At 44.4% G+C, this 20,762-nt stretch overlaps 1 protein-coding gene across 7 annotated transcripts in view; it reads right to left on the bottom strand.

Annotated features, from left to right (window-relative positions):
- Positions 1–2,835: 2,835 nt before the first annotated feature.
- LOC115074236 (NXPE family member 2-like) overlaps positions 2,836–20,762 on the bottom strand; it is a 36,206-nt gene continuing 18,279 nt past the window's right edge. For all 7 annotated transcript variants that reach the window (XM_029573526.1, XM_029573528.1, XM_029573529.1 and 4 more), the window contains 5 exons: positions 18,570–18,676; positions 17,185–17,900; positions 12,115–12,176; positions 8,872–9,090; positions 2,836–3,567 (listed from right to left, as the gene is read on the bottom strand). In XM_029573526.1, the coding sequence (XP_029429386.1) occupies positions 3,032–3,567; positions 8,872–9,090; positions 12,115–12,176; positions 17,185–17,900; positions 18,570–18,676 (1,640 nt within the window). In that variant the 3' untranslated portion in view covers positions 2,836–3,031. The remainder of the gene's footprint in view (positions 3,568–8,871; positions 9,091–12,114; positions 12,177–17,184; positions 17,901–18,569; positions 18,677–20,762) is intronic.

Genomic DNA, 20,762 nt, shown 5'->3' with positions numbered 1-20,762 from the left:
AGGGCAAAACGCATACAGCATTGGTTGATGAAACCTCTACATCTCCAAGCTTCCCCATAGAAGCGTGTAGGAGCAGAGAGAGATACAACAGTCTTAACCTTCACTTCTGGCGGTGTTTCTTATTTACCTGTGGTAGTAGAGGGATTCATCTGTAAGTACAGAAGATTAAAGGCCACAGTCAAGCTATCCAGTGAGTTCTGTTGTTCGGAGATTCACTAGGCCAGGCCTGGGATGGCCTGCAATGCGGTGAGCTGAGCCGAATCCTTGGAGTTAGCAATCTGTTATGGTTTTGAGGTGTTTGGTGTACTCTTAGGTGCTGCAGTGATGACCACTCCCATGGGGAGGAGCCCTGCGGGGAGCTGCAGGACCGGGCTAGACTCAATTGCACAAACACAGAGATTATCTTTATTATACAGCTTGAAGAGTTCACCAGAGGTGTCAGTAGTGAGTAGATTCCTGCAGCAGCAGTGTGGGGTCCTCGGCTGAGGAGACCCCAACCCACACTGGTGGTGTAGGGAGCTCCAATGCAGATTTTCAATGAGGAGCTGTAGGTGAGACAGACTGGTAGATGTTATACTACTCACACTCTTGTAGCTGTAATGGTGGAGTTCCCAGCAGGTAGAAGAGATGGTAGCAGGCACCAAGGTAGACAACTCAGGCCCTCGAGGAACGAGTACCTGGATATTGGATAGGCACCTGGAAAGAAGCATAGGGCCCGTGAGGAGTGGGTACCCAAGTTAGTAGAACCCCAGAGGGTGGCGAGAGCTTCCAGCAGCAGCAAGAAGAGGCAGAGCAGCTTAGATCGGACAAGTCCAATCCTTGCTAACTCAAAGTCAGTCAGCAAATGGGCAGGCTAAATACCTGGAAGGTATGACGTCACTCGAGGGGGACGCCCCCGAGGTTTGCGCCACTGCAGGAATAAAGACGTGGGTGACACACGCGCACACTAGGAGGACCTCAGGTGAATCATGGCGGAATGCCTCGCCATAACCGTTCCGGGGACGCTGAAGAGAGCGGGAAACAGACGCGGCGGGTGCTATTCTCCTGAGGCTGGTAGAGAAAGCAAACATTGAGGTGAGGCATGTGGGACGAAGCCGTCTGAGTCCGACGGACGCAACACCATGCCAATAACAATTTCACCAGTTTGTCCACTAGCTCACCCAATTAACAGCTAGGTCCTCCAAATCTCCCTAGTTTTAATAGCCTTCATGCCCCCCAGTTACCCCAGACCCTTAAATCACCTTAGTTATGGCTAGTTTTTGTTTTTATTTTTAACTTACACCTCCTCCATAGCAGAAGTAAACTTATGCGCCACTGGAGCTGGGCACGCGCGCAGGTACACAAGTATTTATGCACACATCTCATGGCCATGCCCTGAAATGCCCATGTCCCCCCAGACCATGCCCACATCCCACCCCTTTTTGAAAACCTTTGAGGTGTGCATGCGGCGGGAGATACCCATACATCTGGGTGGGTGTGACGATCCCATCTTGTGCATGTATCTCCCGATTTTAGTACATAGTGGGCTTTTAAAATTCACCTCTAAGAGTTAATGGCATCAATAATCACTCTGGAAGCTATACAGTTTTCAACTCTATTTTACTGATACTTTGTGAAGTGAATGCATGGGTCTTTACAGCTCTTGTTGACAATAGTCCAGTTAATCCTTACAAACTGAAATTCAATAATTTGTGATCTTACCCTTTCTACAAAAGTTCAAAACAATTAAGCCAATTCCTTGAATAATCTAGCTCAACATTTCTTCTCATAAGAACATAAGAACATAAGAAAATGCCATACTGGGTCAGACCAAGGGTCCATCAAGCCCAGCATCCTGTTTCCAACAGTGGCCAATCCAGGCCATAAGAACCTGGCAAGTACCCAAAAACTAAGTCTATTCCATGTAACCATTGTTAATGGCAGTGGCTATTCTCTAAGTGAATCTTCAGCTATTCTCTAAGTGAATCTTCAGCTTCTCCCCATTAGGTAATGGTTAGAAAATTGATCCCAATTAATTACCAGAATGAAAAGTCCCAATTTTCATACCTCTCCTATAGTCTTCCCTGTTCTGAATTCCTCCATCAGCAGAACCAAGTTAGCACTGTATTTTTATACCTGCTTCCCAAGTGACTCTCACCTGGGTCAGTAGTTAAACTCTTAAACAATACTTTAAGATCGTGCCATCTTGGCGCCGGCCAGCCAGTGCTCCTACCATGTGACAGAGGCCAGCCAATGGCACAGATACCCTGTCACATGGTAAGGGCAAAGGTGCATCGGCGCCATTTTATTTTTAGAACAGCTGATGCCTGGGAACGGGAAATGTCTCTCCGAGGCCCCCTGGATCTCTCCTCTCCCCGAGGCCCCCCGAGGCCCCCCTGGACCACCAGGTAATTTTAAAAGGTTTTGGGGGGGTCGGGAGGGGGTCGGGAGGGGGGGGGATCGATTTAAAGGGTCGGGTGGGTTTTTTTTTTTTAGCGGCGCGGGCCTCACTTAAAAAAAAAGGGTCGATTTAAAGGGTCGGGTGGGGTTTTTTTTTTTTTTAATCGGGCCATCGGCGCCATTTTAATTAGTGGCAGCCAAAATGGCACCGATGGCCCGAGAGCGGGAGATCGCGCCGGGACCCCCCCCCACTGGACCACCAGGTAACTTAACATTTTGGGGGGGTTCGGGAGGGTGGGGGAGGGTAAGGAATTGGTTTTAAAGGGTCGGGGTGGGTTTAGGGGTTGTTTTGGTGTGCCGGTTTTCCCCCCCCTCCCCCAAATAATTCCCGTGCCCTATTTAACGATACAATACAAATTCCCCTGACGATAAATCGGGGGCATTTGTATAGTATCGTGCACTCTAACGATTTTGGACGATTTTAAAATTATCTGACGATAATTTTAATCATTCAAAAACGATTCACATCCCTACTGAATATGACCAAATATTTAAAAAATGATGCTTAGCTGGATAAGTGAACTTATCCAGAAGTGAAATAAAATATCGACCTCTTAATATTTTGAGATATCTAGGAATTGGAACTGCAGCTTTAACAGATATAAGTTAAGAACATGTTAACTTCATTCTCAATTACCTCACGTGATGGATGAATATCATTTGAAGCATATGCAACAGTCATATCCCAGGCATCAACAACCCCAACATTTAGATCCTGGAAAATGTAATTCAGTACAGAGTATTGAATGTAGCCATGGAAATCGCTAAGCATTTCATAGTCCTTTTTCATGACACTTGTGTTTTCTGTTTTAATGACAACTTTTGTGTCTGGGCTCCTATGCAGCAGGCGTTCTACAGCTTTGCGAATGTTAATCACTCTTCGGATAAATATATGAAGAGGGAAGGGTCTGAAGTGCATTCCCATAGTAAAAGCAATGGCGGTATATTTATTTCCTGCAATAGCATCGATTTGCTGAGTGATATATGCATCCTCTTTGAATGTAAGAAATCCTTTGACTACAAATGGATTGCCATGTTTTTTCCATTGGATTTTGATGTTCCTGTCCATATCCAGAGCCAGGCGAGTCATTGCCCATCCACTTCCATACAGGTTAAAATACTTTAGTGCTAAGGAAAATAAACAGAAATGGATAGTTAAAGGACAGATTTTGAGTAAGCGTAGATCTGACACACTCTGAATGACAGAATATATTAGGATAAGAAGTTATACATAGGGAGGGTAACTTTCAAACAAGGCCCGCAAACACGCATGCCCTTGTGTACGTCGATGTGCTCCCAGAGACACGGAAATGTTATATCATATAGGCATAGAGTTGCCAACTGGCTCCAGATTTTCAGGACTGGTTGATCCAGTCCTGGATTTACTCCTCTGCATGTGGGCACATATAGTCTTGCTTTTCTTAGGGAATGCAATAGTGAAATCAGTATAAGTCCCAGGATGGAATGAGGTAAAACTAGGACTGGATCAATAACTGTTCTGAAAATCTGGAGCCAGTTGGCAATGCTATAAAGCACATATATGCATAAGTTATAAAATAGTAAGGATGTGTATTTGTTTCTTCCATGTCAGCGGGTACCCGTGTACCTCGCTGACTTTCTAGTACACGCGGGAAAACAGAGAGTATGCATGTATTTTTATTAATTAGATACACTATAAACTACTATGATGGTAATTAATAAGCAATAGTGGCTTGTGATCTATTTAATATTTGGGTACTTGCCAGGTACTTGTGACTTGGATTGGCCACTGTTGGAAACAGACTACTGGGCTTGATGGGCCCTTGGTCTGACCCAGTATGGCATGTTCTTATGTTCTTATGATCATACGCTCTGTTTTCCCGCGTGTACTAGAAAGTCGTCAAGGTACGCGGGTACCTGCCAAAATGGGAGAAACGAATGCACACGAATGCACATCCCTATAAAATAGCCCTGGCGCCTGTATGTGGGCGCCCAATTTTGCAAGTGGGTGTGCAGAGCCGAGCAAAGTCAGGTTTGAGCCACTCAAAAGGGGGAATTTTATAACAGGTGCACGTCCACACCATGCGCAGCTTCATCAGTTCATCCATCAGTTCGTCCAGACTAGAGCTAGGTCCTCAAAACCCTCCTGCACTCCCCCCAGTTACCCCCGACCCCTCAAACCCCTAAACATGCCTGTTTAGTTTTATTTTTTTTAAACTTACACCTCCTCCATAGCAGAAGTAAACTTACACAGCACTGGACCAGGGTACACGCTCTGACGCGTAAGTACTTGCGTGCACATCTCTTGGTCCCATCGCAGAACACCTACTCCTCACCTATACCACATCCCTTTTTCATTCCAAGTGAGATAGTCTCGTATCGGGAGACATGCGTGCATGTAGGTGGCTTTTAAAATCATGTGGACATGTGCATGTCATACATACATGCACATCTCATGATTTTGGCACATGCCCAGCTTTTAAAATTCACTTCATAGAGGTATATATATATTATTTATTTATTAGTTTTTATATACCGGCGTTCAATATGGAATATCACATCGGTTTACATAACTGAATTCAAGAAGTAGGGGCTTCCTGTTTTACATTATAACATCAATATAGTCTTATTTAACATTGTTAATAATTCTTATTTAACATTGTAACTTTGCACTTTTTTAAACTATATATTAAACTATATATATTGTAAGGAGAAGAGCAACAAGCTCCTATCCCGGCAGGACAGTAAGCGGGTCCAAAGTAAACAGTTGTCTAACTATCCCAAGGGGAAACAGCAGGAGGCGTTGAGACAACCTGTACGGACTACAATACCCAGAGTTCCAGAGCGGCAGTGGAAGGCTCGTGACCAGAAGGAGGCTGAGGTGGCTGCTGAAGGTGATCTGGGGGAATTAGATTCCGCTGAGTCCATGCTGTGGGAAGGAGAGGGTGTGTCCCTGAGTGAGGAGGAAAAGGAAGAGAGCAGTTGCTCTGTGGAGGAGGAGGACTGGGAGCTGCCTACAGAGGACTCTTCTTTATCCAGCATGGAGATAGAGTAAGTGGGGAAGTAATGTGACAGAACTGAGAAAGAACCTGTTGGGGGAAATTGTTTGTCTCACCTGTTTCTCCAAAAAGGCACTAACTAAAGAAGGTGCTGACTGTGTGGTAGAGGTAAAACATTACTTATAGCACAGCTGTAGGGGAGAAGGGGTTAGTTGTGCTGGATCCCAAACAAAAAAAAAGGCTGTTAGGGTCAGGATTAAAGCCTGACAGCAGACATTTGGATAAAGAGGTTCCAGGTTGCAGTTTTTCTGTCACGGGACTATAGAAGAAGGATTACTGCACAACACTGAGAGAGAGGAATAAGCTGGAACTAATACTAAACTATTCTTTGTTGTTTTGTTTTGTTTGTTAACCCATGCCCTGTGGGGGAGGGGGAAAACTGTTATTCCCCCACTTGTGTGGACCTTGAAAAGGGTACTGGCTAGAGTGACTAGCCCTGTTAAGGATTCGGGCCTGTTTTGAAAGGCTTGCAAATAACCACGTTGGAGGGTTGTCAGAGCCACTAGGATTACAGCGGACACCAGCGGTTGCAGCCGTGCTATAGGGATTGGAGGGCCTGCAAAGCTTGGGAGGAAGAAAATAAGCCCTGCCGGGGAGCCCACGACAATATATATAAACTATATATTCAACTATATATTCAACTGCTGTGCGGCTCAGTTAGCTGGATAAACTTATTCTGCTAATTAAGGGCCTGCCTTTCAAAAACATTTAGATGCGTAAAACAGGGTTTTACATTTCTAAATACACTATAATTATGAAAGTGGGCTTCTGAAAATTGCTACGAGAATGTTACATTTATGCGCGGATCTCCTTTTAAAATTCACCTCCTTAGAGGCACGTGCTAAGATCGGGAGATGTGTGCCTGCGTAGGACATGTGCATATCCACCCGATTTTAAAAGCCGCCTAAACGCACGCACATCTCCTGATACACGAATATCTCACTTTGAACCAAAAAGGAGTGTGGTATGGGCAGGGCATGGGCGTTCCAGGGAGGGAGCCAAGAGATGTGCGCACACAAGTGTCTACATACCTGGGCGCATGACCAGGTCCAATGACACGTGCGTTTACTTCTGCTATGGAGGAGATGTAAGTTAAAAGAAAAAAAATACAGGCATCCCTGAGGGGTTTATGGGGTCTGGGTTAACTGGGGGGTGTACAGGCTAACCAGGCAGGGTTTGGAGGATCTAGCTCTAGACTGGATGAACTGGTGGACAAACTGGTGAAACTGGTCATAGTGTGGACATGCGCCTGTTATAAAATTTCCTCACGTGCACAGCTGTGAGTGCCCACTTGTGAAACTGGGCGCACACATATGCACACCTAGGCTATTTTATAACATCTGCACATATGTGTGCACATTCTATAAAATGGCCGCATCTCTTGGCGTGTGCCAACGCATGTGTACATGTGCACTCCACGCCCTTCTGAAAGCTACTGTCCCTGTGTATGTATTCAGTGGCGATGTTGTGCCACTGAATATATCCCACTTTCTTAAAGTTAGCCGGATAAGTTTATCCGGCTAAATTTAGGACATGTGCAGGTGCCAATAGAGTTAGCTGGATAAGTTATCCAGCTAACTCAGCTCCTCCCAGTTACACCCTCAGAATGCCCATGACTTATCTGGCCAATTTTAGCTGGATGAAAAGTTATCTGGCTAGAATTTAGCTGGATAAGTGCCCAAGTTTTCATTTAGTCGGATAATTTCTGAGTTATCTAAATGTTTCTGAATATGGACCTTGTTAGAAATGGATTAGAGTTTTGTGATGAATTGAAGTTGGATGGTATCAGTGAAATTGCAACTTAATATGTATTTTACTGGAGATTAACTGAGTTTTGGATAGCAGTGTCAATCACATTCAGCGTTCTTTTCCTCTGCAATACCTCAAAAGGATGAAAAGCCATGTTAATCTTTTTGGGATTTGAATTCAAGAAAGTCTGGGATAAGCAAAGAAGCGATAGAAAACCAGATACCAGCTGGGGGTCTATAGCAAATAAAGGCCCTAATGTAATAAGGTGAACTGGTTGTATGCACAGTTTTACCTGTGAATGTGCACATATTTTTTGAACACAGATTTTACTCTTGATGGAGCAAGGAATTCTGCACAGAAAATGTGCACAAACCAGCATAAAACTGTGAACACAAATTAGGGCTCCTCCATTGAAACTCCATGTTTATGAAGGCATTAGCTATTATTCCCCAATGCAGGAAGGTGTGAAGGCTTAACTTATAATTTCTTAATGCTACAAAATTAACGCCTAGTGAGAGCAGGAGTAACATTACTCGAGATAATCTTGGTCTATGGGGCAAAACCTGAAGTTCATGGGGTGGGGGATAACTTGGGGAAATGAAGTTCTGAATCCATGGCTTCAAACTGCAAAATACTTACAGACTTTAGCCCTACACGGGCTGTTTGAAAATTACCCTTCCTAAAGGGCCACATTATTAAATCCTTAGCTTTGCCAAGCTAAAACTTGATATGGACTCCATAGCTATTCTAAAGAGAAAATGGTTTCCACCTGTTTGCTTACTTTATGGCACTGTTTTCAATGTGGGGGTGTTTAATAGGGATGTGCCTTTGTGTGCATTCATTGCCTCCGAACTGGTGGTACCCACATATCTCACCGACCTTCTAGTCCATGTGGGAAAATGTAGATTATGGGGTAGATTTTATAATATGTGCGTGTGCTACCTGGCATGCGCACATGTATGCCCGATTTTATAACATGTGCGTCCAGGCACATGCATGTTATAAAATCCAGGGTTGGCGCAAGCATGCACAATCGTGCACCTTGCGTGCGCTGAGCTGCGCTGCCTTCCACCATTCCTTCCCAGGCCACTCTGAAATCGGAGCAGCCTGGAAGGGAAATTCCCTTCCCCCTAACCTTCCCACCCCTTCCCCTAATATTTCTCCCCCCTAGCCCTACTCTAACCCCCCCAAATTATTTTACCTTTTGCGCCTGCCTCTGGGCAGGTGTAAGTTGCGTGCGCCGGCTGATTGCCGGCATGCGATGTCTGACACAGCGGCAAATGGCCGCTGTGCCAGCAGCCACTGACTCCGCCCCCCCCCCTCCCCACCACTTTTTTCAAGCCCTGGGACATTCACGCGTCCCGGGGCTTTACGCGCGCTGCTGGGCCTTTTTAAAATAGGCCAGGCGTACTTGTAACCTTTTGAAAATCCGGCCCTATGCATGTAACACAATATTAAAAATACACGCATACTCGCCGTTTATCTGCATGTACTAGAATGTCGGAGAGGTACGCGGTACCCACTGAAATGAAAGAAACTAATGCACATCCCTTAGTGTTTAACCTTCCTCCAGATCTTATCACTTTTAACTAACAACTAATTGTAACAAAAAAGAACAGAGTAATACGAGAGTAAAAGTGCCTACTCTTCACCGTGTCCATTAAGTAAGTCATCCATTGAAGCATGGTTGAATCTCCAATGAGATAGAGCTGCTTTCCCTTCAGGCAGGAGTTGATGTCGTCCATGGTTTTGTAGCTTGACATAGTGCAGAAGAGCGGGTTCCACACGTTCTGCAAGAAGTGGCCACCTGGGAAGTGGACCTTGAATCCGGTTCTGCATTTTTCCTTGACGAAGGTGTCATTCTCTATTAGAATGAAACAGAAAAGTACGCTGCTTAGGAGGTCAACGGTATGCAGCCTGGATGTGCAACATTGCAATGGATGCCACTTATTTACAGTTTCATTGGGCTAAGTGAAGCTTGACAAGATAAGCCAGCCCTCTAGCAATTTGCAAGTCTTGGCTGCTGCACCAGAAAGAGTAAAGTGGCTTGCAAAAATGATTCAATTGCTGAAATAACTTTGAATTACTAATTACTAGAGATGTGAATCGTGTGATCGATCGTCTTAACGATGGATTTTGGCTGGGGGGGAGAGAATCGGATCGTCGCGGTTTTGTTTTTTTTTTTTAAATCGTGTAAATCGGGGGAGGGCTGGAAAACCGGCACACTAAAACAACCCTAAAACCCACCCCGACCCTTTAAAATAAATCCCCCACCCTCCCGAACCCCCCCCCCAAATGTCTTAAATTACCTGGGGTCCAGTGGGGGGGTCCCGCTGTGATCTTCCACTCTCGGGCCACGGGTGCGTTAATAGAAATGGCGCCGGCGCCATTTTGGTTTCTGTCCCCCGACGTCACGAGTGCAGAAGATCGATCCCGGACCCCCGCTGGACCCCCAGGGACTTTTGGCCAGCTTGGGGGGGCCTCCTGACCCCCACAAGACTTGCCAAAAGTCCAGCGGGGGTCCGGAAGCGACCTCCTGCACTCGAATCGTATTTGCCGTATTTCAAAATGACGCCGGCCATACGGCCATATTGCAAAATGGCGCCATTTTGCAAAATGGCGCCATTTCTATTAACACACCCATGGCCCGAGAGTGGAAGATCACAGCGGGACCCCTCCACTGGACCCCAGGTAATTTAAGACATTTGGGGGGGGGGGTTCGGGAGGGTGGGGGATTTATTTTAAAGGGTCGGGGTGGGTTTTAAGGTTGTTTTAGTGTGCCGGTTTTCCCGCCCTCCCCCGATTTACGATTTACACGATTTTAAAAAAAAGAAAACTGCGACGATCCGATTCCCTCCCCCCCCCCCCCCAAGCCAAAATCGATCGTTAAGACGATCGATCACAGGATTCACATCTCTAATTGGAGTCAGCTTCTGTTGAGTTTCTAAAATGGAAAGTAATAATCCTTGATGCAATAACAGCCAAAAGAGTCAGTGAGCTTCAGACTTTAGTTCATTATCCTCCTTATATGAAATTCTTCCACAATAGGGTGGTGCTCCATACCCACTCAAAGTTTCTACAAAAAGTAGTATCAGCATATTAATCAAGTCATTGTGTTACCTATGTTCTTCCCGAGGCCACATGCACTTGAATGAGAAAGCCCTTCACAACTTAGACTGCATAAGAGCCTTGACTTGCTACAAAAGAAGAACTCATCCACTTCCTTAGGCTTTGCAACTATTTCTTTCTTATGATCCTAGCAGAATGGGCATAGCTGTGGCCAAACATACACTGTCCAACTGGCTAGTAAACTGCATCATACACTACTATACACTAGCAAGCCTACAAATTACAGACACCATCAAATCTTATCAAGTTAGAACTATGGCTACATCAGTAGCTTATTTGCAAACTGTACCACTTGAAGATATCTGCAAAGCTGCAACATGGTCACCAGAACACATCTTTGTATTCTATTATTGTCTGGACAATCTCACAGAGAACCAGTAAATTAAGACAGTTTTGTGTAGCATTTTCACCCAGTAGTCTACTATCCATGATGGGGTCCAGATTGCTTAATCAGTAAATTCTCTGCTGCAACCCTCAGCTTGAGGCTTCACACATGTCATGGCTAATTCAGCTCTGCATGTTGAAGGAGAAAATAAATTTGCATACCGTAAATGTTGTTCTCTGCCTAGCTAGATTTAGCTCTAAGATCGACTGAGAGGGTTTACGAGGTAATGGCCATGTGGGAATTCCTGCACATGCTCAGTAGAGCAAAAGCTCTACTAGGTAAAAGAGAAGCATCTATTCAATGCTGCTGGATGTCATGGCTCATTCATCCTGCTGTTAACAGAGAACACCATTTTCTTTAACCAAGCTTGCATTATGTGCAAAAATATATAACATGTACGCATAAAAAGCATGTATTTTCGGTTTTTCGTGCACAATTACCAGTGCAAAAAAGGGGAGGTCTACAGGCGTTCCGGAGTGGGGTCAAGAGGTAAGCACAGGAGTTACTGTTTTATAAGAAATACATTAGGCAACTTATCACAATTTTACACTTGCAAATGAAATTGAACTTGTCTGTTGTCTGCTATTTTTGGGTGAGAGCTCTAATGAACTGGAAAGAGTTCAGGGTGAAATACTAAAGGGTATAAGTGAACTGAAGATGTACTGGGGTGAACTGGTGGAGGTATCCGCAAACTGGTGATTTCAATTAGGCATGCACATTTTAAAATCTACCTGCCTCCATGTATAAATCAGGCATACTTATAGCATACAAGCGCATGCAGGCTACTTACGTGCATGTATACTTGATATTTTCTGCACATAACCACTTAGAAAATTTAGCCATAAAGGAGCAGACAAACTTCTTGAACAATTCATGTAGCAAAAAAAATTACATATAATTAAAATGGAAAAATGTAATATATCAGTGTGACTCATAACTAATATAACATACAACGTATTCAGTAAATAAAGCAAAACATATTCTATTTTATTCTCCATTCCTTTGCTACTAATTGTCAACATTCTATTTGCTTTCTTGGCTGCTGCCACCCACTAAGTAGGGATGTCAGCATATTATTCATGATGACGCCTAGATCCTTTCTGGGGAGGTGACTCCTAATGTGGAACCTTGTATTACAGTTTTCTGTGTTTTTAATTATATGTAATGATATTTTTCCTGCATGAATCTGGGAAAGCTAAGCAGAAGATTCTCTGCTACTTTGCTTTGTTTCTTTTCCTGCCGGTCTATTCTCTCTTCTCCCTGCATTATGGTGAACAAATTTGTCTGTAAAGGCATGATTACACCAAAGAAACCAACACTTGTAACCACATCCTCCCTCTACTAAGATAATTTCTGAAGAGAGCCCAAACTTACTGTTACAGTGAATCACATCAACGGTGGTGAAGGTTTGAGTAATTTCCAGACGAACATTTGACCTTCAAATCAATAGGGACAAGAGGAGATGTAAATTCTATTTCTACAACTTTAAACCTGCCACCAGTGAGATTTTATTTATAGACTAAGTGCTTGCAGCACTATGCAAGTTAAGGCGTGGGTTTACAGGCCAATTAGTATGCAATATACATTTTAGCATCGGGAGGCTATATTTCTTGATCAGAGTCCTCCTTGTCACATAGTAGTTAGTGAAGGTGAGACTGGTTAGCTGGCTGTACACAAATCACAGCCCTAATCTATAGGCTGTACAGCAGTCTTAATATATAACAGCCATTTCAAACTGTTTGCTTATGTATTGGGAAAACCTTGACAGGACCTGTATGCTGTTGGCTACTGCAATAAATTATTCTGCAGAGGAAGCCTGTGCAGGACTAGATCTAGGCTAGCTGATGCCCTGTGGAAAAACTGAAATTAGCACATCTTCTCCTACCTCAAAGTATTAGGGATGTGAATCATTTTTTGATGATTTAAAACAATCGTCAGATATATTTTAAATAGTCAAAAATCGTTAAGAGTCATGATACAATAGAAATTCCCCCGATTTACGATTTTTCATGGGGGAGGGCGGGGAAAACCGGCACACCAAAAAAACCCCTAAACCCACCCTGACCCTATAAAACGAATCCCTTACCTTCCCCCACCCTCTTGAACCCCCCCAAAACTTTTTACGAGTACCTGGTGGTCCAGTGGGGGCGCGGGGACTGATCTCCCGCTCTCGGTCCATCAGCGCCATTTTGGCTGCCACTCAAAAATGGCGCCGATGGCCCGATAAAAAATACCCCCACCCTCCCGATCCCCCCAAAACATACCTGGTGGTCTAGTGGTGGTCCCGGGAGCGATCTCCCGTTCTCAGGCCGTCGGCTGCCACTCAAAGATGGCGCCGATGGCCCTTTGCCCTTACCATATGACAGGGTATTCGTGGGTATCCGTGCCATTGGCCGACTCCTGTCACATGGTAGGAGCACTGGATGGCCGGCGCCATCTTTATGACAGGGGCCGGCCAATGGCACGGATACCCTGTCATATGGTAAGGGCAAAGGGCCATCGGCGCCATCTTTATGAGTGGCAGCCGATGGCCTGAGAACGGGAGATTGTTCCCGGGACCACCACTAGACCACCAGGTATGTTTTGGGGGGCTCGGGAGGGTGGGGGTAGCTAAGGGGTCGTTTTTAAAGGGTCGGGTGGGGTTTTTTTTTTTATCGGGCCATCGGCGCCATTTTTGAGTGGCAGCCAAAATGGCACCGATGGACCAAGAGCGGGTGATCGGTCCCCACGCCCCCATTGGACCACCAGGTACTCGTAAAAGGTTTTGGGGGGGGGGGGGGGGGTTCGGGAGGGTGGGGGAAGGTAAGGGGTTAATTTTAAAGGGTCGGGCCTCACTACAAAAAAAATAACGATGTGAATCGGAACCAATTCCGATTCACATCACCCACGATAAGATTTTTTTCCCCCCTCTAGCCGAACCCGATCGTTAAGACGATCGGGCACACGATTCACAACTTTAGAAAGTATTGGCTTCACTTGTGTCACCTCTCACCCTGAGCTTCAGCCTTTTCAGGATTCACTCCAACCCCTGCTCCCTACCCAATTCCCCATTTCCATCCTCTGTCACCTCCTCCATGGCTCCCAGTCCTACTTCAATGCCTTTCATCTCTCCTCAGCCCTCCAGGTCTCTCACCCAGCTTTCAACACTTCCCCACCCTTCAGCCCCCATCTCATTCTGTGTCTCACTGTCCCAAAATCCCCATTCAATCTCTCTGTCTCAACTCTCAATCCCCCCCCCCCCCCCCAATTCCCATGCCTCTGAGCTTCTGCAGACTTTCCGCCTCTCACATTTCACCCCCTCACCTTTCCCTCAACTTCCACCTGCCCCTCTTCCTCTTCCTCCTATTCTAACCCATCCTGTCCCCTTTCATACCCTTCCTTCTCTTTCTCCCTGCAGAAGTTTGTGTGGGGCCAGGAGTTAGGATGAGAACCAGTGGGTAGTGCCAGTGTCAGTTTGCTGGGGCCCAGAGACCAGGCTGCAGCGGAGGTGTTGTTGGTGTTCTTGGCCTGGAAAGCAGGCTGCAGTATCGATGCTACTGGCTGAAGTGATAGGGTTGGCCCATGTACTGGGAATGATGAAGGAGAAATGGAGCTGGACCCTGAAAGACAGCTAGATACTATAGCCAGCTGGTGGGGGGCAGGGTTTGGAGAGAGAAAAAGAGAGCTGGGGAGAGGTCAAGCTTGGGAGGGGCCAGAGAGAGGGAGTGGGAGATAAATCTGGGAGTCTTATTTGGGGTTGGGATTGAACTGGCCACTGTTGGAAACAGGATGCTGGGCTTGATGGATACTTCACCTGACCCAGTGTGGCAACTTCTTATGTTCTAAATCTGGTTAAGGAGTAAAACAAAAAAATGTAACCTGCAGGCCTGTTGCCAATTTCTACCCTTCTCCCTAATATGTTTGAGCTGGCCCTGCTAGGCCAAGAACCCCAAAGCCCCACCAATGACATAAAAACATGTTTGTTTTTGGTCGTTTTCCCTGTTTTATGTTTGGTTTTTAAAAAGGCTCCCTCCTGCCCCACCATCCTTATCCTTTACCCACCAATAACCTCAATAACACGTATCCTTCACCTACCATCCCCCCAACCCGTAAAACCCCTGATGGAAGCCAGGCAACTGTTACCGACTTCCAGTGCTGCTCTGATAACTTTAGACCTACCTTAGAGCTTATCTGGCTAACTTGGTTTCAAATGAAAATCAGATAAGTTAGCCAAATAACTTTACCCCTCCCCAGAATGTCCCTGGAATGCCTCTTTTTTTTTTTTTTTTTTTTTTTTTTTTTTTTATCTGGCTAGATTTTAGCCAAATTAGGATTTATCCAGCTAAACTCTAGCTGGATTACTGCCCCAATATTTAAAATAAATTTCCATTTGGTCAGATAACTTGTGAGTTACCTGGCTAAATGGCTTTGAACATGGACCCCTAAATTCACAAGGCAGCCAAATTTAGCCAGGCAAAAAAGGAGCATGTCCAGAGGCGTTCTCTGGGCAGGCTTATGACTTGGCCTTCTAGCGCTGATGTTCATTTTGTTCAGTGCCAAACCAGCTAAATTTAACTGCTCAACCCTGGTTGTACAAATAGCAATAAATGGTTAAGGGTAGGCTGGCTAGATTTAGGAAATTTCCAGTGAAAATTCTAGTTACTTAGGTTCCATTGAAATTGAACTGAAAATAACCCCGTAAAATTATACCAATGTCTTTCCCTCTCTGCAGTTTTTTTGAAAATTGATCCAGATTCCTTATATCTTTCAAAGCATCTTTCACTTTCTTTTACTGTGATGAAACTGAGATTTTATAGTGACTCTAAATATAGATAATCTCTTTCCATCACTAACAATTTTTGAAGACTTAAGGAAAGACAGAGAGGGCATAAAAGGAGGAGGAGAAGCTCTTTATGTTAAGAACAATATCCAAGGGACAAGAGGTAGTGAAGAAGCCTTATGGACAGTCCCAAAAAAGAATATGGAGCTTCCATTTACACTGGTGTGATCTACAGGCCTCCGACTCAAACAGAAGAATTGGACGGAGATCTGGTCAAAGACATCCAAAAGGTGGGAAAGAAGGGATTCTGGGTTGCATAGAGAGGGGGATAACTAGTAAGAAAAGGGAGGTGATAATGCCCTTTTACAAGTCATCGGTGAGACTTTACCTGGAGTACTGTATTAAGTTCTGGAGTCAGTATCTCTAAAGAGATGGAGACATGATGGAAGTGGTCCAGAGAAAGGTGACCAAAACAGTGTGTGGTCAGTATCAGAAGACTTATGAGGAGAGACTAAAGGATCTAAATATGTATATCCTGGAGGAGAGGAGCTGTAAGGGAGATATGATAGACCTTCCAGATACCTAAAAGGTATTAATGATGTACAAACTTCAAACCTTTTCTCTCTGAAAGGAAACTGTAGAACTAGGGGTCATGAAATAAAACGCCAGGGGGGACGACTCAGAAATAACATCAGGAAATATTTCCTCATGGAAAGAGTGGTGGATGCCTGAAATACCCTCCCAGAAGAGATGATAAAGACAAAAATGGTAAATTAATCCAAAAGGGCATGGGATAGGCAATGTAGTTCCAAAATTATTAGATGCTGGAAATGAAAAAAGGGGAGCATGGGAGTAACCTGCACAGAGCGGCAGTTACCTTACTAGAAGGCATGTGGGTGATCCACATGGAGCAACAGTTACTACCCTTAACAGAAGGCATGGGAGTAACCTGCATGGAGGAGCAGTTACTACCCTTAACAGAAGGCAGGGGTCACCTACATGGAGTGGCAGTTATTACTATAAGCAACTTGCTAGGCAGACTGGATGGACCATTTGATCTTTATCTGCCGTCTTTACTATGGGCTGGATTTTAAGAATTACGCGCGGGCATAGATTTGTACGCGCAACCCAGCGTGCACAAATCTACGCCCGATTTTATAACATGCGTGTGCAGCCGCGCGCATGTTATAAAATCCGGGGTCGGCATGTGCAAAGGGGTGCACACTTGTAAACTTCCACCCCCCCACCTTGCCCTACCTAAATCCCCCCTACCTTAATTATTTTATTTACGCCTGCCGAAGGCCTCGCTCCCACTCCCTGCCCCTTTTTTCAAGCCCCGGGACATACGCGTGTCCCTGGGCTTGCGCACGTCGCTGGGCCTGTATTACTATGCTATGTTACTTCGGGGTAAAAGAAAAGTGGTAAATACTGGATTTTTCCCCCCTGTATCTTATTGCTTAGAGTAAAGCCTTGAATAGGTTTGATTGAGCTGGCTGTCACCACCTATATCTCTTGCAAACAGCCTGACCCCCATTTCTCAATTTAGAAATGGAAGAGTTCACTTTCATCTTCCCCGAAAAAACATTTAACAAGTTAGAAATAATGTAAAAAAGCAGTGTTCTGCCACCAAAATCCTCCTTTGCCGAGCAGCTGTGGTTTCCACCAAGCAGGAGCGGGGCTTTTACCTGACAAGAAGACTTTTTTCCAGTTCGCTGAGGTATGTGTTTTGTGTGAATTGCCTCATCAGCTCTGTCAATGCACCACAGGATAGGTGCGTAGGTTTGACGCAGTAAAAAAACTCTTCATCCCTCTGCTCCAGATACCCGCATAATTCCTTTGAGGTCTCCACCTGGAAGCCGCATTCAGTTTGCTCTTCGTGTGTTCCGTTGGTGAACTTGCCCGTGTGATAGACGTGTTTATAGCCTCCATTTTTTGCTTTCCATAGTGCTGAAACAGCTTCACTGGGATGGTTCAGCAGTAAGGAAAACTGTACCCGGCCCTCCCAAAGCAAAGTGAAATGCACAAGGTATGAACCGTTGTTCAGGTCTTCAATTCTCCCAGATGCACCTGCCTTAAGTTCTGGTGAGTAGATTCTGGCTGTTATGAAGTCTCCTCCATATTTCTTTCTGATGCCCAAATAATCATACATGTCAAGTTGAATCGTTAAGGGATCCCCAATGCAGTACCGGTCCTTGGGATTCAGTAGGGTGGCTCTGCTTTTCTTGGCACTCGTTGTGTTATCCATGTGGGTGTACGTGACTTTAGGGATCAGCTGGTCTATTTTGTTGAGGATTTCTTTTATTTTCAGCTCCATTTTTGTTGGGTTCATTTTAGCCGTGGAGAGCTCACTGTTGTTTAAGTGATCTGTGCAGTTTTCATGAAAAAATCTAAAAGTAGGAAGCTTAAATGAAAAATAAAAATATCATTATTAGGAACATTACTGTTCTTACCCTAATAGCCCTTGCCCCAAAACACACACACACACACACACGCTGAGATTTAGAGTGGTTTCTTCCTGTTGGCAAATACTACTGGCACCATTAGAGAAAAAGGGTGGTGGGGGTGGACTGCAGAGTGCTAGAGACGGAGGAACTGGCTGTCTGCTGTTTTTAAGATTTTTACCAATGGATCACTGATAGCACCCAGCAACTGGTTTATATTCCTTGATGTGCCAGAAGGGCCTTCTGGAAGCCCCTTATTAAATTATTTTATAAAAACAAGAGGTGTGTTGTCCAGTAAAGCAGAGTGGGATCATTGAATGTAAGCTCAACTCTCAGAATTTAACATACAGGGGTGGATAAGAGAATTGATCCTGGAGTTCTTAATGTAAAGAATCTCAAGATTTTGTGAAAATGTTCTTTGGAATCTTCATGCAAATAAAAAAATTCAATTAAAAGTTGATACATTTTTATTGAAGGACAGTAGTTGAGCTCACTGTGTCCAGGCTAAGCCGCTTTTCTTTAAAGTATTCCCTAAATTGCATCTGTTGGCAAGAATCATATTCCATGTAATACCATATGCCACTCTCATCTCACTTTTCTCTTACCCCCAGAATTAAAAGCAACTGTACCTTCACTAGGTTTCGGTGGTACATAAAACTTAGCAGAGTGATGACTGTAGCCACTAAGGCCACCAAAGTTGTATATCTCATTGTGCCCAGCAAAAACATGGTGTTACCTTCAGGGAGTTAAAAAGAAAAGAACAGGCAAGGATTTAGATTGAAATTCTACAGAGCTTTTCACTCAGATCACATTTCACAACGCAAGAAACAGGGGTGCATTAGTGATTGATGTAGCAAAAGAATGAGATACATTAATGAGTATAAAACTAGGCTGCTCTCTTCCTCTTTTGCTCTCCCTTTTCATCTCTCCCTAATCCTCTTCGGTTTTCATTAAGTAAGTGAACTGAAATTACATTACATCATATTGCCTTGCTATCTCCCTTCTTCCATCCTTTTTGCTCTGTGATTTTGCAGAAAATGATCCACCCCAGTAGTATAATTTGCATATTGGCTGTTTTGAAACAAAACGGGTTGATGGCAATCCATTAATGATTGTCCAAAAGCCCTGGATTAAAGAGGCTCTGAATTTATAAATAAAACAAGGAGGTCACATGATGTGGTAAGCGAAAGAGGATGTTGTTTCTCACCGGGTTTTAGGGCCCCCTCACCTATTTAACCATGATATCCTTCTAACCAGGCTAAGGGAGATTGGATTAGGAGATACCACCATAAAATGGTTCTGCTCTTACCTATCAAATAGAACATGCACCAGTGAATCAAAGCAATTCCCCCTCTCACACGGTGTCCCACAAGGATCATCACTCCCCTCTACCCTCTTCAACATATACATGCTCCCCCTATGCAAGCTCCTCTCTTGCTACGTCTATGCAGACGACGTCCAGATCCTACTCCCCTTGAAAGAGAACATACAGAACACCTTACTACAATGGGAGTCTTACTCATACCGAATACAAAAACTCCTAACTCAGATTTTGCTCACTCTCAACCACAAGAAAATCGAAATACTATACATATCAAACAAACCCCTCACAAAAAGCATTCAAAACCCCTTGATCACACAACCTAACAATCAACTAGTATCAATCATGAAAGACCTAGACGTCACCTTAGACTCCGAACTAAACCTAAAAAAACACATCAACGCAATAATAAGAGGGCTACTTCAAGCTACAGGTCCTCAAAAAAACTCACACCCCTCCTATTCAATCATGACTACCGGTCCGTGCTCCAGGCCCTCTTATTCTCCAAGATTGACTGCTGCAACTCCCTCCCCCTCAGGCTCCTAGCATCCACCCTCAAACCACTGCAACTACTTCTAAATGCAGTAGCCAGATCTCTCACGAACAGCACACGCACCACCCATATCATTCCCATTCTTAAAGACATCCACTGGCTCCCCATAAACCATAGAATACAATACAAAGCCCTAACCCTTATGCAAAAGACCATCAACAGCAAAACGATTGACTGGCTAAAGGATACCCTCCACCAACACGACTCGCAAAGAAAACTGTGATCCAAAAACACTGGACTACTAAGCATTCTTCCCCCCCCAAACTGGCCCACCTTACCACAACAAGAGAACGTGCCATCTCAACTGCAGGGCCCTTTCTGTGGAATAAACTTCCAACCAGAATCAGAATGGAACCCTCAACCCAGACATTCAAGAAGATCTTAAAAACATGGCTATTCCAGAAAGCATTCCAGCCAATGAATTAATTTCATTCCCCCCCCCCCCCCCCCCCCCCATCGCAGCCACCGAGCCCTTATTCAAGTGTCTAAACTCCCAGTTAGTTATTAGTTACCCCATCAAGAAGAATAAGACACCGCTATTCCAGCACCTCATGCTCCATGTATGTTCCAAACGGTTAAACTAAGTCACTTTGTTTCTTTGTATATCATATACTATACGATAGTTCCTAATTGTTAGACTTCTATTTTATTCTGTTACGATGTAAAATAATAAGACACCGTTGTCATATTATCCCATGAGTTAATCTGTAAACCGATGTGATATTCCATATTGAATGTTGGTATAGAAAAAACAAATAAATTAAAACCCATCAGCTATAATCTGCATATTTTGAATGAGGAAACTGAGGTCCAAATTTAGCATCACTTTGCCTGATAGACTCAAACTTATCTGGCTAAGTGACTTGGTTTCAATATTTGGCCATGGTCAGCAGCCTCCACTTAGCTGGATAAATACTTATCCAGCTAACTGGTGGGAGGAGAACTTCT

Source organism: Rhinatrema bivittatum, chromosome 12 (assembly GCF_901001135.1).
Source record: "Rhinatrema bivittatum chromosome 12, aRhiBiv1.1, whole genome shotgun sequence".
Taxonomy (NCBI): domain Eukaryota; kingdom Metazoa; phylum Chordata; class Amphibia; order Gymnophiona; family Rhinatrematidae; genus Rhinatrema; species Rhinatrema bivittatum.
This window is presented reverse-complemented; position numbering and strand designations above follow the sequence as displayed.